The sequence below is a fragment of the Rhinatrema bivittatum genome, chromosome 5 (genome assembly GCF_901001135.1).
Source record: "Rhinatrema bivittatum chromosome 5, aRhiBiv1.1, whole genome shotgun sequence".
Classification (NCBI taxonomy): Eukaryota; Metazoa; Chordata; class Amphibia; order Gymnophiona; family Rhinatrematidae; genus Rhinatrema; species Rhinatrema bivittatum.
Genome location: NC_042619.1, coordinates 304,123,668 through 304,145,892, shown reverse-complemented (window position 1 = coordinate 304,145,892; position 22,225 = coordinate 304,123,668). Strand labels below are relative to the sequence as shown.

General features: G+C 46.6%; 1 protein-coding gene across 1 annotated transcript in view; it reads right to left on the bottom strand.

Moving 5' to 3' along the window:
• LOC115092442 (melanin-concentrating hormone receptor 1-like) overlaps positions 1–20,419 on the bottom strand; it is a 69,144-nt gene extending 48,725 nt beyond the window's left edge. Inside the window, exon 1 of the mRNA XM_029603275.1 lies at positions 19,872–20,419. Within this exon, the coding sequence (XP_029459135.1) occupies positions 19,872–20,419 (548 nt within the window). The remainder of the gene's footprint in view (positions 1–19,871) is intronic.
• Between the last annotated feature and the right edge of the window lie 1,806 nt (positions 20,420–22,225).

The following is a 22,225-nucleotide window of genomic DNA, read 5'->3' as shown; positions in this document are numbered from 1 at the left end:
TGCCTGTTGATCTGCTTATTGCAAGTTGAAACACCACCTGGCTCTGTAATAAATCTAATTCCAGGGAGGGCTTTATGCTGTTTTGCTCCAAGGCAGCCCATTGATTGCATTTGGAGCCCTTCTCCAGGGTACTGATGAGATTATCCTGGCTCGATTAGAGAGTTTGGAGCCATGTCCAGTCATGGCCTCTTGTGCCCCCTGTATCCCATCATTAACCTGTTCTGCTGCTGCTGTCGGAGGCACCTTTCTGGTCCACTAAGTTCTTGTGTCAGCAAGACTTCCTGTTTTTGTCACAAAGGTCTGATTTCTAACTCTCCTGGCATTCTCTGCCAGAAATGTCAAGGATTTTCCCATCACAGTCTTAACAAAGGAGAACCCCACAAGAAAGAGTGTTTCCAGAGGCAAATATTGGGAAGAACCTCCCATTACTATTGTGTGTAACATTATCTAGTACATTTTTTAAATTATTTTCAGGCCGATATAGTAAAGTGCGTTCCAGCAGAGCGCACTGTTAGCCCACATTTGGCCGCATGTTTTCAACGCGCTATTTTTACCCTTTATACAGTAAGGGGTAATAATGCGTTGAAAACGCGCGGCCAACCCCCCCCCCCCCGAAACTAATAGCGCCCGCAACATGCAAATGCATGTTGATGGGCCTATTAGTCATTCCTGCGCGATACAGAAAGCAAAATGTGCAGCGAAGCCGCACATTTTAATTTCGGCCGGCATCGGGAAAGTGTACAGAAAAGCAGAAAAAACTGCTTTTCTGTACACCCTCCGACTTAATATCATAGCAATATTAAGTCGGAGGCCCCAAAAATTAAAAAAAAAATTAAAATTAAAAAAGAAATGTCAAATCTGCCTGCGACCCGCGGGTTGGAAGACGGACGCTCAATTTTGCCAGCATCTGTTTTCCGACCCTGTGGCTGTCAGCGGGTTCGAGAACCGACGCCAGTAAAATTGAGTGTTGGCTGTCAAACCTGCTGACAGCCGCCACTTCTGTCAAAAAGGAGGCGCTACGGTAGGGACATTTTTTCCATATATCTCAAGATTTTTTAAATTTTAATTTATGATCTTTTTTTTTAACAGGCACCGCTTGGGATTTGTTTCTAACAATACTGTGACCAAAAGTGTTTCTCAGATTCCAGCAGTCACAGGATATTGCCAGGACATGATTGCCTCATCCTTTCCAGCCCATACCGACTGAGTTTAGGTCTTATAACAACCTATCAAACACACTCAGCTACTGCAGAGAGATCATGGCCCACGAAGCTGAGGATGCGTTTTTTGGGTAGCTGGTGTTATCAAATAGTATGACACTGCTTAATTCCCTGATAGAGAGGAAATATCTTTTTTATTATCAAACCATCAATGTACCCAATTTTAACCAAGAGAACAACGTCATCAGATCTTAGTGTAATCCACTGTCTCTCGCCACGCAATGGGCCACAAACAGTATCAGCCGTTTGTCTAGCACTTCACTGTAATCATTTGACGTTGTCTCAGTGCAACTTCCCACTAAATTTTTATTTTTTGTAAAAACCAATTTCCCTTAAACCCAAACCCATTCTTAGAATTCACTTTATTATCTCTTATTATTGAATATTTTTATTAAAGTTAAATATTATTTTTCATAAAAATTATACTTAGCTCTCACTGTAGCATATTCTAACACTGCCCGACATGGACCATGTTTCGGCTGTCACCAGCCTTCGTCAGGGGATGCCTCATAGTATCAATTCCTTTAAGACGCCTCAGTTGTTCAAGTATCAATCCTAAAATAAACAAACTGTTAAAAATTCTCACCCCATGGGGGACTAGTTTCATAAAAACCACCACGGCTTGGCAAATTCAGAGTCTGGAAAAGGAAACAGGCTAGTTTGGCATTCAAAATGTATTTTGTTTTGTTTCTGCAGCTCTTCAATTGTGTAACCGTTGACACATGCTACTGGCACAATATGAGCTCTGCCGGAAACCTGCGTTCACCTGCACAGACTCTGAGCAATAGAAGGAGTTCTCCTAGCAGCCTGTCTACCTTCACAACGGCGCTCTTCTGATGCCTTTTACATTAATCTCTAACCAACAGAGATGGAGCTCCCCTGAGCTAAATACCCCCTGCTCAACTGCCTCCGACCAGCTTTCTGTCCCCGACTCCCCACCCCCTCCAACTGCCTTGACCGGGGGGGGGGGGGGGAATGGGGGTGAGAATTTTTAACAGTTTGTTTATTTTAGGATTGATACTTGAACAACTGAGGTGTCTTAAAGGAATTGATACTATGAGGCATCCCCTGACGAAGGCTGGTGACATGGTCCAGCTCTTCAGCTGGTCGGAGGCAGTTGGAGGGGGTGGGGACAGAAGACCCAGCCCAGTACAGCCTGAAGAGCAAGGCCTGGCAGGACCCATCCTGTCGCAGCCTGAAGAATAATGTCACGCTCCAGGGGATGTGAGCCCTTGGGCCATTGCTAGGTTGGTGCTCCCTGGGTCATGTGAACACTGGCTAAGTTCTAGGAGGCAGTAGCTTGCGCACCAAGAAGCAACATCTTCCACTTGGCTGGCTCCATCCTCCTTGGGTTGAGCCAGCAGGTTCTGCTGGCCAGTGGGACTTCTCTGGCAGGGTGCAAGGAACAATGAGTCAGATAGGACTGAGGTCAGGGCCAGTGGAGTTCAGACAGCATTTAGGGTTAACCCAGTGAGAACTGGCAAGGATCAGGAGCAGCAGAGAACTAGCAAGGTCAGTATCCAGGCAAGGGTCAAGGCAGGTAAAGAACAAGAAAGGTCAATGTCCAGGCAAAGGACAAGACAGGCAGAGATCAAGCAAGTTCAGAAGGCAGTCCAGGTCAGCAACAGATGAACAGTTTGAGGAAAGGCTGACTAGAAGGCAAAGCAAGGTGAAGGAAGGCAGAAGAACAAGGCAGGGTTGCAAGGCAAGTCTGGAAGAGGCAGGAACAAAGCAAGGCAAAGCAGGATTAGTAGCACTAATAACTAGCATGGAGGACCTGTTACTAAGATGCTGGCTGGTTGCAGAAGACTTCCTTATAAGCTAGACAGGATGTGATGTAATCAACCAGTGCCTCAGGAAGTCCTGGCTGCAGGGCCTATAAGAGTAGCTTCTAGGTGCAGGAAGTGCTATTCATGGACCTTGGATTCAACACAAAGCAAGAGGTAAGGGGCTTTACAACTAAGGCCCAGCTCATTCTGCCATGGCTCAAAAAGGGAGGCCCAGCAGGGCCAAGATGGAAACCATCCAGCCACTTCCTGAAGAATGAGGCCTTGTGGGCCCAAAACTGACCCCATCCCACCACAGTCCAAAGAGTGAAGCTTGCTGGAGCTGTGGCCCTGTGAGAATTTGTGTGAGTGTGGCCACTCTCCCCGAATCCATGACAGTCTCAGGGTGATTGGAAATCAAAAGAGAGTGGGGAATTTTTTTTTAAAATCTTATTAGTTTTAATTGTTGGATACTATTTGATGTCTATTGTTTTGAAATATTTTATTGGTTCTTGAGAACTTTTTAAAAATTGTCTTGAGTCTTAATTATTGAATGATTTTCTGTTCATCAGTTGTTTTGAAATATTTACTCTATTAGCATTGTTTTACTATTAACTACTATTAACTAGGGATAATACATTACATTTACGCAGACAACATTCAATTAATTCTACCAATAGACGACACAATTGAAAAAACATTAAGTCTAGCCAACATGTACCTAGATATAATTAAACAATTACTAAACCAGATGGAACTGGTTATCAACATTGACAAAACTGAATTCCTTCACCTTGAGAGAAAACATACTAAAATCATTCAAACACCGATAACCATAAGAAATAACCAAAAAATTGAGCTAGCCGAAAAAGTAAGGAATCTGGGAGTAATAATGGACCCAGAAATCAACCTGAAGCAACACATATCTATAAAAGTAAGAGAAGGCTTCGCAAAACTTATGGTCCTCAGAAGATTGAAACCATTACTCACACCTGCCCACTTCAGAACAGTATAGCAAACACTTATCTTTTCTAGCACTGACTACTGCAACGCACTCTTACTAGGACTCCCAAGCACATCGATAAGACCAGATATTTCAAAATACTGCAGCCAGAATACTAACGGGAAAAAAGAGGAGGGACCATATAACCGAAACTCTAGCAGACTTACATTGGTTACCCATCGAATACAGGATAAAATACAAAGCCTTATGCACCATACACAAACTAATATATGATAAAGAAGCAGACTGGCTAAACACAGCCATACGAGTACACGTTCCACAAAGAAACCTCCGCTCAGCAAACAAAGCACTACTAACAATCCCTTCAGTAAAGTCAGCAAAATTAACCCAAGTGAGAGAAAGGGCTTTATCATTGGCTGGGCCCATACTATGGAACACGATGCCCCCCGAACTCAGATTACAGAATAATCTCAAAACTTTTAAGAAAAATCTAAAAACATGGCTCTTTAAAAAAGCCTTCACTAAAGAATGTGGAGGGTAGAGAATGAAAGTACAGGGTAATGCAGATGAGAATGAATTTACTCAATCCTACATTTAAGAAGTAATATTTCAAAGCGATAGTAACTCAATAATATACCTGGACTTGACCAACATTACTCAAATAATGATTTTATTTATGAAATTGTAACCGAACTTTATTGGCACCTGTTAGAATGTACGATATCCTACATTTACTTACCTTAGTCTATGTGCCTATTTGTAAACCGTTGCGATGGTATATAAATTAGCAACGGTATAGAAAAGTTTTTAAATAAATAAAGATTGATGTGTTATATTTCTTGATTTTATTATTGTTATATGAGGAATGATGGTGTTTTTGTTTTTTCCATTGTTGCACTGCATACAGAGTTGGCTTTTTGCAGCTTCCAGTTTAGTTTTTCTCTGCACATTTCTGTTTATAATTCATAGTCACTCTATTTTGTATCTGGTGAAGGTCTATCTGTGTTCTGTATGTTTGAATGAGGTGAGGTATTCTTCTGGCATGTAGTTTCTGTGTAGGGATCTACAGCAGCCTGGCTTGTTCTGTTTTCCTAATAGAGGTGTATAGGTGTTTTAGGACCTGGTGTAATATTTGCAGTATTGCCTTTTGATAGATAGGGTTATTATTATTTGAGTGCTGGCATCGAGTACTGTTTTGGTATAGGAAGTTTACTAAATGTCTTTCTGAGGGCCTAGCCCACATCAATCACACTTAACAATGTGCTTTATATTATATGGGTTCTAAGTGTCTTTTTGCAGGGTTTTCTGGTTGGCATCACAGTGGAACATGTAAAAATAACATATTTTTACTTCAGAAGACTATGAATGTTCTTTTTCATGTAAAATCTGATATGTGTGTGTGGTAAAAGCTGGGAAGGAGGAGTTGCAAGGCTGTAGAAACTAGGGTACCTAATAGTTACTCATGCACCTACCTGAAGAGAATCCACCAAACACAGACCTTCACCATTCCAACTTCCACTTCACCAGGGAAACACAGGAGGCAGGTCATAGGCTTTCTGGTAGCAGGGTTGCCAGCTTCCTAGAAATATTTATCCCTGACACGCTATCTGCCACTTCTCTGGGAACTCTAATCCCTTGCTTTCCTCTTTCTGCAGCATTTCAGCTCACCGAAAGGACCATGCTCCAAGGGGACCCCCATGCCCTCTTGATGATTTGACCTGTGCTGTGCCTTTAAGAAGGGGGTGGGGGGGGGGGGGTGGGAGCACTATTTCATCCCTCATCTTTGCCAGCAGATTGCCCTGAGCTGCCCCTACGGAGATTAATAATCCCAAGCAGCTAAATGTGCTGTTTGATATCTTGTAGAAATGTCTATAGTCATGTAGTCTACTAAAACTTGAACATAAGAAAATGCCATACTGGGTCAGACCAAGGGTCCATCAAGTCCAGCATCCTGTTTCCAACAGTGGCCAATCCAGGCCATAAGAACCTGGCAAATACCCAAAAACTAAGTCTATTCCATGTTACCATTGCTAATAGCAGTGGCTATTCTCTAAGTGAACTTAATAGCAGGTAATGGACTTCTCCTCCAAGAACGTATCCAATCCTTTTTTAAACACAGCTATACTAACTGCACTAACCACATCCTCTGGCAACAAATTCCAGAGTTTAATTGTGCGTTGAGTAAAAAAGAACTTTCTCTGATTAGTTTTAAATGTGCCCCATGCTAACTTCATGGAGTGCCCCCTAGTCTTTCTATTATCCGAAAGAGGAAATACCCATTCACATCTACCCGTTCTAGACCTCTCATGATTTTAAACATCTCTATCATATCCTCCCTTAGCCGTCTCTTCTCCAAGCTGAAAAACTTGTACGCACTTGTAAATACTGCCAGCCTTGTTTACAGTCCCATCTGTTTTTCGGGTTTTCCTGGGATGAAGGGAGGGAAATCCTACTCCTTCCTCATGTGGAAGCACCAAGAGCCAAGCAACTAATGGAGCCTAGTAGCGGGGGAGGAGGGTGCTTCTACCAGGCCAGTCCAGGATCCAGGAATGCCCCGCAAGGTAACTGGGCCCGGGGTCATTCCATAAGATTTTGATGACACTGCTATGATACTGGGCAGGCAGACTGGGGGAATTAGGAAGCTAAAGATGTATTGGTGTTCAGGTGAAGGAGTTAACTTATCTCAGGCACTATTAGTGAATGGTCTCCCTGAGTATGTAGAGTTGGCTGCTATTTAATAGGCTCTAGACTGAACTCCAGGACTGGACCAGGTGAAATTTAGGGAGAGGCTTTATGATGATGCACAGGGGAATGCGAATATTTTCTGCAACCTGATCCTTAATACCAACAAGACGGAGATTCTCATCATATCACCGGACGTAAACAACACCCTCCTCAACTCTCCAAGCTCCTCACAATTCGCAAAATCAGTCACGCACCTTCCGTCAGAGATTTAGGAGTTCTGCTTGACAATCAATTTAACCTAAAAACATTTGTGCAAAATTCCACGAAAGAATGCTTTTTCAAATTGCAAGTAATTAAAAAACTGAAACCTCTTCACTTCCGACTGGTGCTGCAATCCATTAGCCTGTCTAAAATTGACTATTGTAACTCCCTCCTTCTCGGTCTTCCTGCGATTACCATCAAACCACTGCAGATGGTTCAGAACGCCGCCGCCAGGATACTCACCAACTCAAAAAAAAGAGATCACATCACTCCCGTCCTTCAGTCACTTCACTGGTTACCCATCAAATTTAGAATTTCGTTCAAAGTTCTCATGATGATCCACAAGGACATCCATTACATCTCCCCCCTCAAGCTAAGCAGCCAACTTTGTCCACACTCTTCAGACAGACCTGTCAGAAGAGCATACAAAGGCTCACTGTATGTACCCCCTGCTAAAACCTCCTTAAGAAAGCGAGCATTATCTACAGCAGGTCCCACTCTATGCAATACGCTTCCCCCGGATCTCCGTCAAGAACTCTGCCCTCAGACTTTCAAGAAAAAACTTAAAACTTGGCTTTTCAGTCAAGCCTTTTCTGGAGACTTAAGCTTTCACTGATTCCGCCCCACGGACAAGGTCTAGGGCGCCTCGGACAAGGGCACGCTACGCCCTCAACTTAGTTTCTCCCAGGCCTTTATCTGGGGCCCTCTTTCCCTCATTATTTCCCTCGCTCTTTCCCTTCTTATTTCTCCTGCCCCCCCATGCCCAGCCTCTCCCCCTTCAGTATCTCAATATTCTCATCTTAGACCCACTGACCTAAGCACTAGATCACCTAGTCCAAGTAACCCACAATTTGCAATCGGTTTTTACCATGATATGTAGCAACAGTTAACTGGTAATCTCATCTCTTTCGTATTATGGTACCCATTTACTGTTCCCCAACCAGAGCCGCTATGGAATGAGTCCTCTGCCTCTCTCCCCAGCCCCCCTAGTTTTCCCTATCTTCACTGGAATATACACCAATTGTCTTTATGTTTATATGTTGCATATATTATGTGTATTACACATAAAATACACATAAATATGTGTATTTTATACGGTAATGAAGTTTTTCTACTCTGTTGGTTGTAAATGTTCCCTGTTTCAAACGTTGCAAATGTTCCTTGTATCGCTCCTAGCGAATGTTTCTGTTGCACTGTAAACCGGTGTGATCTGTATACTTTACAGGAATGTCGGTATATAAGAATTTAAAATAAATAATTAAATAAATAGATTTTATTAAATATTTGCCTACAGTTTAAATAATTGATAGATAACAAACACAATAAAAAACAAACAGATCAATCTACCGCAAGGATAAGATCAATGATCCAAAGGAGATAGAACAGGCTTTGTTGATTTAGATCCTGCCAAATTACCTCTTACAGTGTTGCTGGGAGATGAAATGTGCTATGGGGAGCAAGGTGTCTATCCTTTTAGTCACCAGTGGGGGAGTGGATGTCCCATCCCAACCTTCTGGTAGTTGGCAGAGCAGACCCTGTTAAGAAGTAAAGGGAAAACTCTGTGGGATGGAGCAAGGATCTTACTGTGCGTGGGGGGAGAGGGGTCTCCTGTCAGGTCTGTCCAGGACCCAGGAGCATCTCTGCAACGCAATTGGGCAAGAAGGCATTACATATAGATTTGGTACGAGTGGGTCTCGCCTCCCCTTCAATGAGGTATTACTGATCTCTTAGTAATGGAGCTTTCCCCCGCACCATTCTCGTTAAATAATTTTGCAAGGGAAGGCCCCCTCTAGCACATCCAGTGCTCCTACCTTTAACTATCTCCTCCTGACAGCTTGGGAAGAAGTGTCTTAGCCAGAAAAATCCAGCAAATCTTGTAGCCCAATGTTCAAGGTAAGGCTTGCGGATCCCTAGTACGAGGCCCCCCCTCCATTTGGTGCACATCCCAAAGGAGATTTGGCTAGAGAGAGAGAAGATAGCCTGTATTGGCTGTGAAGATGACAACTTGGCAAGCGGCTGTGAGTGGGCTGAGGCCCTACAGAAGGCTGGTGACACTGAGCTCTAGGCCCGCAGCCAGCCTAATGCTGTTGCTCATGAGTACTGGGATGTGGCACGGCTGCGGCTGAACCTGAAGGGAGTGGTGTGGAAGAGCAGACAGTGGCTTCTAGTTCCCCACCATGTGGGTGCGGATAAGGCTCATCTACCTGATAATAGCATCAGGTGTCCAGGTCAGTAAGCAAGGGGCGTGGGGCAGACCCATAGCTTTCCTTGGGTACCAGGATGGCAATAACCAAGCTTTATTTTTGTGGTTTGTGCGTTCACTCTATAGAGTGTGAGCACAGGACAGCTCAGAGGAGTCGGGGTCTGCATGTGCGAGACATGACATTTATTAGTTCCAAGACAAACTGAGAAAGGAAGGCCAACTGTGAGCATGGTTTCCATAATTTATTTGAGCATATTCCATTTTAATCAACATTTAAGGACAAAAAGATAATCCTTATATTTAAAAAATAGAGTAATTTGTTTTAAATGTTTGTGCATTGGCTCTCTGTCCCTCTAGGACAGAGTGGCAATAGAAGGTGGACATCCCTACCCTTGGTCATCAACAACTTTGGAGAGAGACCCCGCCACCCTGGCTCTGCTTCAGTCCCATTGATTCCAAAGTGGCTCCTGCATAAGAAATACTGGAGACTACTGTTCAACCCAAACCAAAGCCCTCCTGTTGGATGCACAGCATAATCTGTTCTTGCTCATCAGAGGATGCTCATTGCAAGCCTGCTTCCTGACAGCGTCTTTATACGCAAAAAGCAGAAAGTGAGTCCCTAAGTACTATACAGAGGCCTAGCCATAAGCGGACTTGGATGTGGCCATGGCCCATCCACTTTACAGTCAGGCCCATCCAATCTGGTGTTTTGTGGATCAGCATCACTGCCCATGTTGAAAAAGAATAGGCAGTAACAACCACGGGACTGGTTGAAGAGGAGCTGTAGGAACTAAGATAAGCAGCATGGGATCATATCTACCCCTTGGGATCCTGCGAGGTACTTGTGACTTGGATTGGAAACAGGATACTGGGCTTGATGGACCTTTGGTCTGACCCAGTATTGCAAGTCTTATGTTCTTATAAGAGGTGTTACTAGGCCCAAAGTCCTCTACAACACTGGCAGTGTATCTGGATGCAGTTCTTCTGGCCACCAGTCCTGCTCTTCCTCCTCCTGCATGGTTCATGTTTCAGCTGTTTGAGCAACTGGGGTGTGGGCCATGTGGGAGGGGAACCAGTGGCACCAGCAACTGGAAGAGCTACAGTTGCCTATGTGGTCTGCCGGCACCAGGATGCTGAAGAGGGAAGTGGGTGGAGGAATGGAGACTTGATTTAGAGGGTATGGAGATTCAGGGCGAGTGGGAACTCTAGGACTGGCTGGAGGACAGTGATGATTTGGAAATTGGGTGTGATTGGTGGGAGAGTGGGATCCTGGATTGAATGAGGTATGGAGGCAAAGAAGGGGATCTTGAAGATTGGGAGACAGGAATTGGGTGGAGTTGCTGGATTTGGGGACTGAGTGAGCACTCGAAGGAACAGTGGAGGATTGGAGAGACTCAGAGAGGATAAATATTAAAGGGGATGGAGACTTGGATTGGGTGGGGTTTGCGGAGAGCAGGGACTTGAGGATAGGGTAGGAAACTAGTGGGTTAGTGAGGGCTCAGCTATTGAATGGGAGGAGGGTTCAAAATCAGAGACTGTATCTAGCAATATCTCTGTGGGGAATTGATGGTGTGCGCAATTAAAAGAAAGAGGCAGGAAGGGAAGGGATTTGAGAGAGAGACTGCTGGGGACAGGTTGGGTTGTAGGGGTTGAGAGAGACTTGGGAATGGGGGGAAGGGGGTGAGACAGAGACTGCTGGAGATGGGGGGATAGATGAGAGAGACTACTTGGGATGATAGGAATTGGGGGAGAGAATGCTGGGGACAGGATGGAACATGGAGGATGAGTCTCATCCCCTGTGCCTCATCTTGTATCCAACCATCTCTCTCTCAAGTGTAGACCCCCATCTTCAGCAGTCTCTTTCTCTGTCCTTCCTCACCAGTATCTCTCTCTCTCATCATGGGGAAGAGGAGCATTGAGAGAAAGACTGACTGTTGGTGGGGGGAGTATAATTAGCACGCTCACACATCGTAGGGTGGCCAACTGGCTCCAGATTTTCAGGACAGGTTGATCCAGTCCTTGTTTTACTCCCCTGCATGCAGGGACTTGTAGTCTTGATTTTCTTAGGGAATGCAATAGGGAAATCAGAAGAGTCCCAGCATGCAATGGGATCAACCTGTCCTGAAAATCTGGAGCCAGCTGGCAAACCTACACACATGTGTGTCTCAGGCCCACCTATATTAACCTCTGGCCATGCCAAAAAAATCAGTTCTGCCTATGCCATTGGTAGCGCACACACAATGCGAGTACAGGTTGCCAGATTTTAAAAGCTGCATTATATTCAGAGCTTAGGAAAAGAGGTGATTGTTATTTGGCGAGGCTCCATGCTGCCTGCAGTGCAGAGTTCTTACTGCTGCCAGCCACAATGTTGGCCTGGCATTAGAACGGAGAACCCAAGCCCTAATTAAACTGTAGGACAGCTGAGGGCATGGAGTAAGGCACCACAACAGCTTTCTTTGCTAGAAGATAGGAGGGACGGTTCCATGTTTCTGTTTTATAAAGGCCCTGCCACAGCCGCTTCCCTCCACTTATTGTGCAAAGCTCTTCGGTGACGATCTGATGCATCGTCCTTCCCTTAAAAGTCAGGGTAAATTTGAGAACTCCAGGTTGTCTGTTATCTCTGCCCCATTTCTGATGGGTCAAGGCCCACCACATCGATTCATTCAACCTCACTTTTCAGCATCATAAAGCTCATGTGACTCTTTCCTCTTAGCTCATGACATTGTTATTTAACCACCAGTTCATGTCCTCGTGACATCACAAGGAGGAGGAACAAGGATTGAGTCCAAGCAGGAGTGCATATACTGGCTCGGATCTTAGCTGGAAACAACAATAATGGCAGCCATGCACACTCCGACATCCTGAAAATTTCATCTGAACAGGGGCATTGTTTTTTCTTTTGGCCTAGCAGATTTCCTTCTGCTCCTTTGGGCTTCTGGATCAATCAGAACCAGCCTGTGGTCATTTCCCTTTACATTGTAATATTTCTCTTCCAGCCCAGCCCAGGCATTATAGTGACAGTCCTCATCTGCAGGGTCAGGAGGCTTTCCTTACAGAAGCTGGCTAACGTGGAGCCTATGCGAGGGCTGCTGGGTGTCGCTGCTGCGCGATGACTGAGACTCCGGGACCTCTCCCGCAGGGGCTGAGGGCTGTCTCCACAACCTCCCCTCCCCCACCCCGACTAACCTGGAAAGCGAAAAACCCGAGCAGGAAACTGAATGCAAGTCTCTCTGCACGGCAGTGCATGGCACTGGCACAGAGCCACTAGGCTGGCCCAGCCCTATACAGTGCATTTCCTGGATTCTGATCCTATTTCCATGCAGCACTGTGCAAGTTGAGGAAAACATAATAAATAATGATCAAAACACACTGTACGAGTACAGCAGGAAAAAGGGCTCTCTGGTCAATGACCTTACAGTCTCGGTACTTTTTATGACGCCCAAGGCTGGACACTGGCCTGGATTTTTGTTTTTTTAATCACACATAGGACTGCTCCTCCAAAGCCAGAACAGTTCCAGCCAAGTTTCTAGGACATGTAAGGATGTCATGTAAGAGAAACATGGGGGTAGCCTGCACGGAGCGGCAGTTACTACCCTTAAGAGAAACATGGGAGTAGCCTGCACGGAGCGGCAGTTACTACCCGTAAGAGAAACATGGGGGTAGCCTGCTCGGAGCGGTAGTTACTACCCTTAAGAGAAACATGGGGGTAACCTGCACGGAGCGGTAGTTACTACCGTTAAGAGAAACATGGGGGTAACCTGCACGGAGTGGTAGTTACTACTGTGGCTCCTGTATGAAAACAGTTGCTGGTGACACCTGTAACACACACTTAACATGGGGGTAACCTGCACAGAGCAGCAGTTACTACCTTGGGAAGCTTGCTGGGCAGTCTAGATGGACCATTTTGGTCTTTTTCTGCCGTCATTACTATGTTACTATGTCGCAAAGTGTCCCTTACCATATATATCAGAGGCTTCACAGACCTTGAATGTGCTAGCTCCGGTAGAATAGGAGTGTGTAGTGTTCCCTAAATTTCCCAGTGGGAGGTCTCTTGCAGGGAGTGTGTGTTATGACTGGCCGACCCAACTCACGTCATGTATTGCCCTGCTCTCCTCTCCGGGTGAACTCGCGGCTGTGGTTAGCCGCTACTGCCACATACCTCCTGGCTCTCAAGATTCCTCATAGCGGCTGGGACGCCGCCGACCAACACACCGACTCTAGGCCTTCCTAGGCGCGCGCACCACTGGGTTTCACTTTAAAGGCACAATGGCGGGAACCTCAGGGGCGTCACCGACTGATGACATCACAAGCTTGGGATTTATAAGCACCTCCCTTGACCTACACTAACCGACTTGGCAACGAGTTCCTTCACCTGACTGGTAGGGATGTGAATCGTTTTTTTGACGATTTAAAATATCGTCCAATATATTTTAAATCGTCAAAAATCGTTAGAAGCGCGATACAATAGGAATTCCCCCGATTTATCATCAAAAATCGTAAATCGGGGGAAGGGGGAGGGCGGAAAAACCGGCACACTAAAACATCCCTAAAACCCACCCCGACCCTTTAAAATAAATCCCCCACCCTCCCGAACCCCCCCAAAATGCCTTAAATTACCTGGGGTCCAGAGCGGGGGTCCCGGTGTGATCTTTTACTCTCGGGCCTGTGGTGCGTTGTAGAAATGGCGCCGGCGCTACCTTTGCCCTGTGACTTTGCCCTGTGACAGGTCAAAGGGCAAAGTCACAGGGCAAAGGTAGCGCCGGCGCCATTTCTACAACGCACCACAGGCCCGAGAGTAAAAGATCACACCGGGACCCCCGCTCTGGACCCCAGGTAATTTAAGGCATTTTGGGGGGGTTCAGGAGGGTGGGGGATTTATTTTAAAGGGTCGGGGTGGGTTTTAGGGATGTTTTAGTGTGCCGGTTTTCCCGCCCTCCCCCGATTTACGATTTACACGATATTTACAAAAACAAAACCGCGACGATCCAATTCCCTCCCCCCCCCCCAGCCGAAATCGATCGTTAAGACGATCGATCACACGATTCACTTCTCTACTGACTGGTGCTTGTTCCTGTTCCAGACCCGTGGTTCCTGCCTTGGATCTCCACCTGCTATCTGGACTCTGGCTCGGGTACCCGCTCCTCAGGGGCCTGCTTGTGCTTCCTTCGGGAGACCTGGTCTCCAGGCTTTCCCGCTCCTTCGGGTAGCTCCTGCGCTCCTCACCAGGGGTCCTGCCTGCTCGCTTATCTGCTCCTTGGGGTTGCCTCAAGCACTGCCTATCAGAGATCCCATCTCTAAGCTTCCCCGCTCCTCAGGGCAGTCTCTACCTTACCACACCGGAGACTTTGATTCTATGCTTCCCCGCTCCTCAGGGCAGCCTACGTCACTACATCAGAGACTTGACTCTGCGCTTCCCCACTCCTCGGGGCGGCCCCTATGTCATCGCACCAGAGACTCTGTTGCTACGCTGTCCCGCCCCTCGGGATAGTCTCTGCATCACTCCTCCAGGAGATCCTATCTTTGCGCTCCCCACTCCTCAGGGTCTGCCTAGTGCTCCTCTGTCTTGGAGGTTCCTGCTCTGGTACTTGTATCTTCAGTCCTGCCTAAGTACTGTGACTCCTCTGAACTATGTCTCTTCGCCCCGCTCCTCAGGACGCCTCACAGTAAATCTCAGTACAGGTACCTGCGATCACGTGGCAGTGACTCACTCTACTGAACTACAGTCATGTACCCTGCTGCAGCTGACCTCGCCTCCCGACGGTGAGGACCTGTGGGGCTCCACCCCTCAGGTGGTATCAACCTCCACCTCGGGCCAAAGGTCCACGAAACCTACGAATCCTAACAGTGTTTGTGTTTATCAGCAATCATGAGGCCACTTTTCTCTATCTTCTGTCCTGGGAGGGTGGCTTAGACCCTAGGTGGGGTTCCCAGGCCATAAGACCTATGCGATTTTCTTAGGATCCAAGGAAGATCTTGAGAACGATAAAGACCAAGAGTTGATCTCAAGGAAGAGGGGAGTTAGTCCCATACTCTTCACAAGCTGCCATGAGAACCTTCCGGAAGAATGGATTTCGGGTTCAGTTTCTCCTTGCAGACCTCACTTGAGTACTGTCAGCTGGGGAAATCTACTTTCAGAGCTACTGCTGAAAGAATTTGTCAACAGACACTCGTTTGAAGTTGTATCAGGAGAATTTCCCGTTTCCTTCTGTGAAGGAGTCTGCATCCTGCTTGCAGGTACCATCCAGAAGTGCCCAGGGAGGGTCCTTTTTGAGAGCGACTACTGCCAGGGAGTGCAGATTTGCCAGTGCTCTAGCTGTGATTTACCGGAATTTTCTTTTCTGAATTGAAATCCATATTCTGTAGTGTGCCTGCGTGAATTTTCATCTGCAATCAAGTTAGCCGGTGCTAGGATTTTTTTTTTTTTTTTAACAACTTCAAATGAGTGTTTTTCTAACTGGGACATTCCTAGACAAGCTCCTGACATCTTAATGGCCTTGAAAGACTGTAACTTTACCTCTGTCAGGAAAGAGCCCAAGGGAGCAGGGGGGGGGGGGGTGTCAATTTACCCCACCCATCCCGAATGTGTCTCAAAATTCTAGCTGCTGGTGGAACAGGGGCTACAGATAGAAGTTTCTTACTAACAAGGCGGGGCTAGCACTAACACAGGGCTGGGTTAGAACCAGCAGGGCCCCAGGAAAAGGGAGGGAGAAAAACGTCTTTATTTTAATGCTCACTAGAGCCACACCCTTTCTTCAGCTGCTAAGAAGCAGCCCAGTAAACAAGCTGTGCCTCTTCCCAGTCCTCCCTAGAGACTGCTTTTTCCCCTCTGCGCCTTGCTTAGAGAGACCCCACATAGGACACCATATATAGTACTCGGTTAGAGCCACAGGAAACCACTCAGGATCTCTGGCTGTGCTTAAAGTGATCTGGAATACTCACCCAAGTGGCAGAAACAGACACCTTGAACTCAGGCAGTCTCTAAGCTGAAAGTACTTGCAGTTTACCAACCTTTCAGATAAGTCCTCAGTCAGTACGCTGGAAACCCCCCCTTTTTTTTTTCCCTACCCCACTATTAGTCTCCGGTGTCCCCACTAGGGGGCACCGGAGAAGAGAACAACTTTTCCTTTCCTATCCTTGAAAAACAGGTCAGTATGCTGGAACTCCATCAGCTAACCTTACTAGGCCCTCAGGTTTCATACTCAGGGGATGGACTCCTCCCTCCTCCCAGGATACCTTGGGGAGCCCAAGCTTAAGGAGGACCAGGAGGGATATATGAGCCCAGTCCTTTAAGGTAGATTGAGGGAGACGCCTATATACTCACTCACAACCTGGCTATCTTGGCCGACGTTGCCCGTATGACATAGTGAGGGCAAAGGTAGTGCCGGCGCTATTTTGAAGATTGGCAATACGGCCCGCGTGCAGGAGGTCGCTCCCGGACCCCCACTGGACTTTTGGCAAGTCTTGTGGGGGTCAGGAGGCCCCCCCAAGCTGGCCAAAAGTCCCTGGGGGTCCAGCGGGGGTCCGGGAGCGATCTCCTGCACACGTGACGTCGGGTGCTAGGAACCAAAATGGCGCCGGCGCTACCTTTGTCCTGTCATATGACAAAGGCAAAGGGCCACCAGCGCCATTTCTATTAACGCAGCCGTGGCCAGAGAGCGGGAGATCGCGCTGGGACCCCCCACTGGACCCCAGGTAATTTAAAACATTTTGGGGGGGTTCAGGAGGGTGGGGGATTTGTTTTAAAGGGTCGGGTGGGTTTTAGGGTTGTTTTGGTGTGCCAGTTTTCCCGCCCTCCCCCCTCCCACGATTTACGATTTTTTGACGATAAATCGGGGGAATTGCTATTGTATCGTGGCTCTAACGATTTTTGACGATTTAAAATATATCTGACGATTGTTTTAAATCGTCAAAAAACGATTCACATCCCTAGTTCTGGCTACTGCATTTTGCAGCATTTGGAGGGGTTTTATGGAGGAGTAGGGTAAGCCCAGGAGGAGGGAGTTACAGTAATCCAATTTGGATGAGAGTTTAGCCTGGATGACAGTACGGAAATCACTGGCGTGCAGTAAGGGTTTTAGTTGAAGCTCTCTGCTTCAACGGCAGGGGAGAAAGTCTGATACCTCACTTTCAATGCATATCCAGCATAGCTCTCTGCTTCAACGGCAGGAGAGAAAGACTGATACTTCACGCATATCCAGCATAGCTCTCTGCTTGAGCTGCAGGGGTGAAAGTCTGATACTTCACTTTCAATGCATATCCAGCATAACTCTCTGCTTCAACGACAGGGGGAATGAAGAAAGGTGGATCTATGTACAGACAACAACCAACAAGGACTGAATTATTTAGTCTGGGTGGGCAGGTGGGCATGGGTGTGGCTTGCTTATTGCGGCGGTTGCTACCCCTAACTAATTGGGCTAGATATTTCACTTAGATGCAGTTCTAACACTGCTCTCTCATTAATGGTGGGGGTGGAAGGGAAATAGAACCAAAAGGATACTAAGAGCCAAGAGTAATGTAAGTATGAGAGAAAAAAAAAGTGCGAAACTTGCTGGGCAGACTGAATGGACCATTTGGTCTTCTTCTGCCATCATATCCTTGTTTCTATGTAGTTTTTTCATAACATTGAGTTTGTAGAATCCCTCCTTGAGGATTGTATTGATATGTTTCTTTAGGTTCAATTGCTGGTCGATCTGCACCCCGAGATTTCTGGTGCAGTGCTGCGAATGAAGGGTAGGCAGGGTCGTTTGCAATGGCGGGTTTGATAGGAAGATGTTGTGATATGAGGAGCAGTTCTGTTTTGGACGTGTTTAGAGCCAGGTGGAGGTTTGTGAGTAAGGTGTTGACTGCAAGACAGTTCCCCCAGAATTCCAGGGTATTAGATAATGAGCCCTGAATGGGTATGATGATTTGCATGTCGTCAGCATAAAGATAGAATTTGAGGCCGAGATCTGATAAGAGCTGGCAGAGGGGGGTGAGATAGATGTTGAATAGTGTCGATGAGAGGGAGGATCCTTGAGGGACTCCCTGGGAGAGTGTGTAATAGGCAATGCCGAATCCACCTATCTTAACTGAGAATTGCCTGTTGGCAAGGTAGGAAGTGAACCACTTGAGTGCGGGGCCAGATAGGCCAATGTCTGATAGGCGAGAGGAGGTGCTTATGGTTTATAGTATCGAAAGCGGCCGAGATGTCTAGTAGGGCAAGGATGTAACAGTGTCCTTGGTCCATGCCTCTGATGAGGTGGTCAGTAAGGGAGAGTAGGAGGGTCGTGGTGTTGAGATATTTGCGGAAGCCGAATTGAGAGGAGTGAAGTATATTGTTAGATTCAAGGTAGTCTGTTAATTGGGTGTTGACGACCTTTTCCATGATTTTTGAGATGAAAGGGAGATTCGAAATGGGATGAAAATTGGTGGGATCTTTAGAGTCTAGCACAGGTTTTTTGCATGCAGTGGTTTAACTACTACATGCTTGAGAGGGTCGGGGACGATGCCTGAGGAGAGGGAGCAGTTAATGATGTCAGCAATATGTTTGGCAATGGTGTCAGGTATCATGAGGAGGGCTTTGGTAGGAATAGTGTCCGAAGGGTGGGTTGCAGGTCTAATCTTTTTGAGACCTGCAACATAACTTGTTATACGGCTAGAATTTAGGTGCATAAGCCTTTTAATATGCCACATTATCCATTGAAATGGTTTTTGAATATGGACCTCTAGGAGCTCTATTTCAGAATAAATACAGCTGAGAGCTTTGCTTTAGACTGGCGGGGAAATTAGGCAGGAGGACGATGGTAGATGGAGCATCTGGAGATTGTCTGACCTAAGAATCATTTTGTAAATCAGCGACCCCCCCTTTCCTTAATCTACCACATTCATTCAGTGTCCCTTGATGGCCATAGGACTTGGAGATCCTCTCTCTTGTCTCCTTGGATCCATTTTGTACACCTCAGCTGTAAGCAAAATATCTGAAAATGTAGCCCTTGATTGGCAAAAGACAGCTGTCATGGGGATTAGACACCCATATCTCCCTTTTATTTAAAAGAAAATGCATAACCTGCTCTATCCACAATTCTAGGGAGGGTGCTATCTAGGTGGATGAACCCTCATTTTTTATTTCATACTTTGTAACCCATCTGGATTGGAATCTGCAAAACTCCCCATGCGCCTTGCAGTGCTACAGCTCATTTTCCAGTTGGGGACCTCAGGATGTGAGCATGCAATCTTCTGGCTTCTACCAAGTTTAAGGAGCTAGTAAAAAACCCCCCAAAAAACCCTATCTACTTTAACCTTTTACTTTGCTTATCTTCCTCCCCATATTATTCTACTTTGAAACACAGACCAATGCATTTAACAAAGGGGCAAGAACAGTGACAGAAGTCACCATCTCTCTTCATTACCCTGTAAAATTTGGCTATCCTACATGTTAAAGTAGATAGGGTTTTTTGTAAATAATTTGTTTCCCTCAATCCCCCCTCCCTAGCATTTGTAAATACTTCTCCTCCTCTTTGCCCCCTCTCCCTCTCTCTCACAGTTAAGCCTTCGGGCTGTGGATTGGAGCCCATCTAACTCTTGTTTGCTGGTTGTCCACTCCCCGCCCCCGTTCTATGTATTTTCTACCTGCTGTTACAATGTAAACCGATATGATGTGTATTTTAATGTCGGTATAGAAAACTGTTAAATAAATAAATAAATGTATGTTTTCATAGCCTCTATGGCCCTCTCTGATCTCTTAGTTGTGCAGAGGATGGAATCTGTTTTCAAGGAAATTAAGGTCAATTTACCTGTCAATGCAGAGGACTGTGATGATTGCCACACTGGTGAACTGGTTATTGAGGTCGATGGCAGTGACGGCACGGCACAGGAAGTCACCAAAGATCCAGCCCTTTTCCTGAATCAGCTGGTGGATGATGAAAGGCATCCCCACGAGGAAGAGCAGGTCAGCCACGGCCAGATTCAGGATGTAGATGTCGGACACCAGTTTCTGCTTGCAGCTCAGCAGGATGGAAATTACCAGCCCATTGGCTAGCACACCACAGCCACAGATGAGGGCATACACCACTGGGAGCACCAGGGAAATGGTGGGTCCCAGGAAATCCTCATCAACAAGAGGTCCGTCGTAGTCCACGGGAGTTGAGAGCAAGGGATCCAGCTCACAGAAGCTCAGAGACACGTTGGAGAGACTCGAGTCTGGAGATCGAGAGAGGTTCCTCCCCATGCTGAAGCCCTGCCTCCTGTCGAGCAGGGCAGCAGCCAGCTCCCCAGGATGCGAAGCGGTGGGACCCTGCTCCTGCAGCTGGCCCGAGAGACTGGAAAGCTCGAGCACGGCCATTCTCCAAGAGACACACGGCCACCCTGCAGGCCTCGATCAAACGGGGTTCCGCCAAATGTCTGCCCACCCGAGAAATGGAGGGCAATTCAGCTGGGGTCTGGCAGCTCCAGAAGATGCATCTTTCCTCCTCTTGGTCTCTTGCTGTGACAGCCCCAGCACGCTGATGGTAAGATCAGGAGCGTGCAGGCACCCTGCCGCCCCTTTTAGTTGTAAAAAACAAACTGCCTCTTGACAGTGACTGAAGGTCACAGAGAAGAAGGTCCTCTGCATCAACACAAAGCAAGCCTGCTCTGATGGAGGCATCTGGTCACTCAGTCTCTGTCCATTGTATCCAGTGTCTGTTCCCACAGGAAGGGAAAGAGCCTGGGAGTTGGGGGCATCAGTGCGTGGCAGGGGCTCAAGGTGGCTGACAATTCATTGTACCCAGCCTAGCAAGTTACTTCTTCCTGTTCCAAGATAGAGAATTGAGGGTTGGTAAGAGATCAGTTTGTTAGCCAAGCCTTCCCCATTACCTGTGCTCACTCCAAAGAGAATACGCCTGTTCAAATCTATGTTTCTCTCACTGAAATCAGAGAAGAGCATACTGCATCTGATCTTTTTACCAAATCATTATTTTGTCCTGTCTGAGAGCCAGCTCATTATTTGCAGAACACTTGTGAGAGATGTGGTTTGAATAACTCACCATTTGGAATGTTAACTCACTCTCTCCACCAGATGGTGCTCTCTCTCTTTTGGCTGAAAAAGGTAAGAAATATCCTACTGATCATTTCAGGTAAGGCCCCGGGTCCACTGGTCGCACACTCTTCTATCACCCTGCCTGGCTCACTTCTTGGAGGAAAGCATTAGTTTTCAGTTTTTATTTTATTTTTCCTATGAATTTATCAATGTTTGTTATAACAAAAACTGGAAAGAAATTAGTAAAAATAAACCCTGTTAAATTTCCAGGAAAAATAAAATAAAAACTGAAATCAAAGTTCCCTATTTATATCACAGCTGGATGAAATTGGGCCTTCTCTCTTTTCTAGAATCTGTTCTTTATCCAGTTAGTATTGTACACTCCTCAGGTAGGGCCTTCCTAGTCTAGAAAGAGTACTGTCTCCTATTATTGTCACATGCTTCAGAATTGGCTTCATATAAATATCATGAGCTGGTATGTTTTCACAGACTTAATGACACGGATATGTCACAGGACTGCTTTCTGTAAGTCAAGCTGGCCAACAGCAGTGTGCGGAAACCACAAGGTTCTCAGATTGTCCTTCCCTGTGTTACTTGCACAGTCCCTACTGTCACACCTGATGGCCCTGGTTTCAGTTCACTGTTATAGAATGTTACACCTGTCCCAGTGATACTTGCACAGCCCCTGTCTCATGTCTGATGGCCCTGGACTCAGCTCATTGCTAAAGAATGTTACACTTGTCCCAGTAATATTTCCACAGCCCCTGTCTCATGCCTGATGGCCCTGTGCTCAGCTCACTGCTGTAGAATATTACACCTGTCCCAGTGATACTTGCACAGCCCCTGTCTCACGTCTGATGGCCCTGTGCTCAGCTCACTGCTGTAGAATATTACACCTGTCCCAGTGATACCTGCACAGCCCCTGTCTCATGTCTGATGGCCCTGGACTCAGCTCACTGTTTCAGAATGTTACACCTGTCCCAGTGATACTTGCACAGCCCCTGTCTCACGTCTGATGGTCCTGGGCTCAGCTCACTGTTACAGAATGTTACACCTGTCCCAGTGATACCTGCACAGCCCCAGTCTCACGTCTGATGGTCCTGGGCTCAGCTCACTGCTGTAGAATATTAC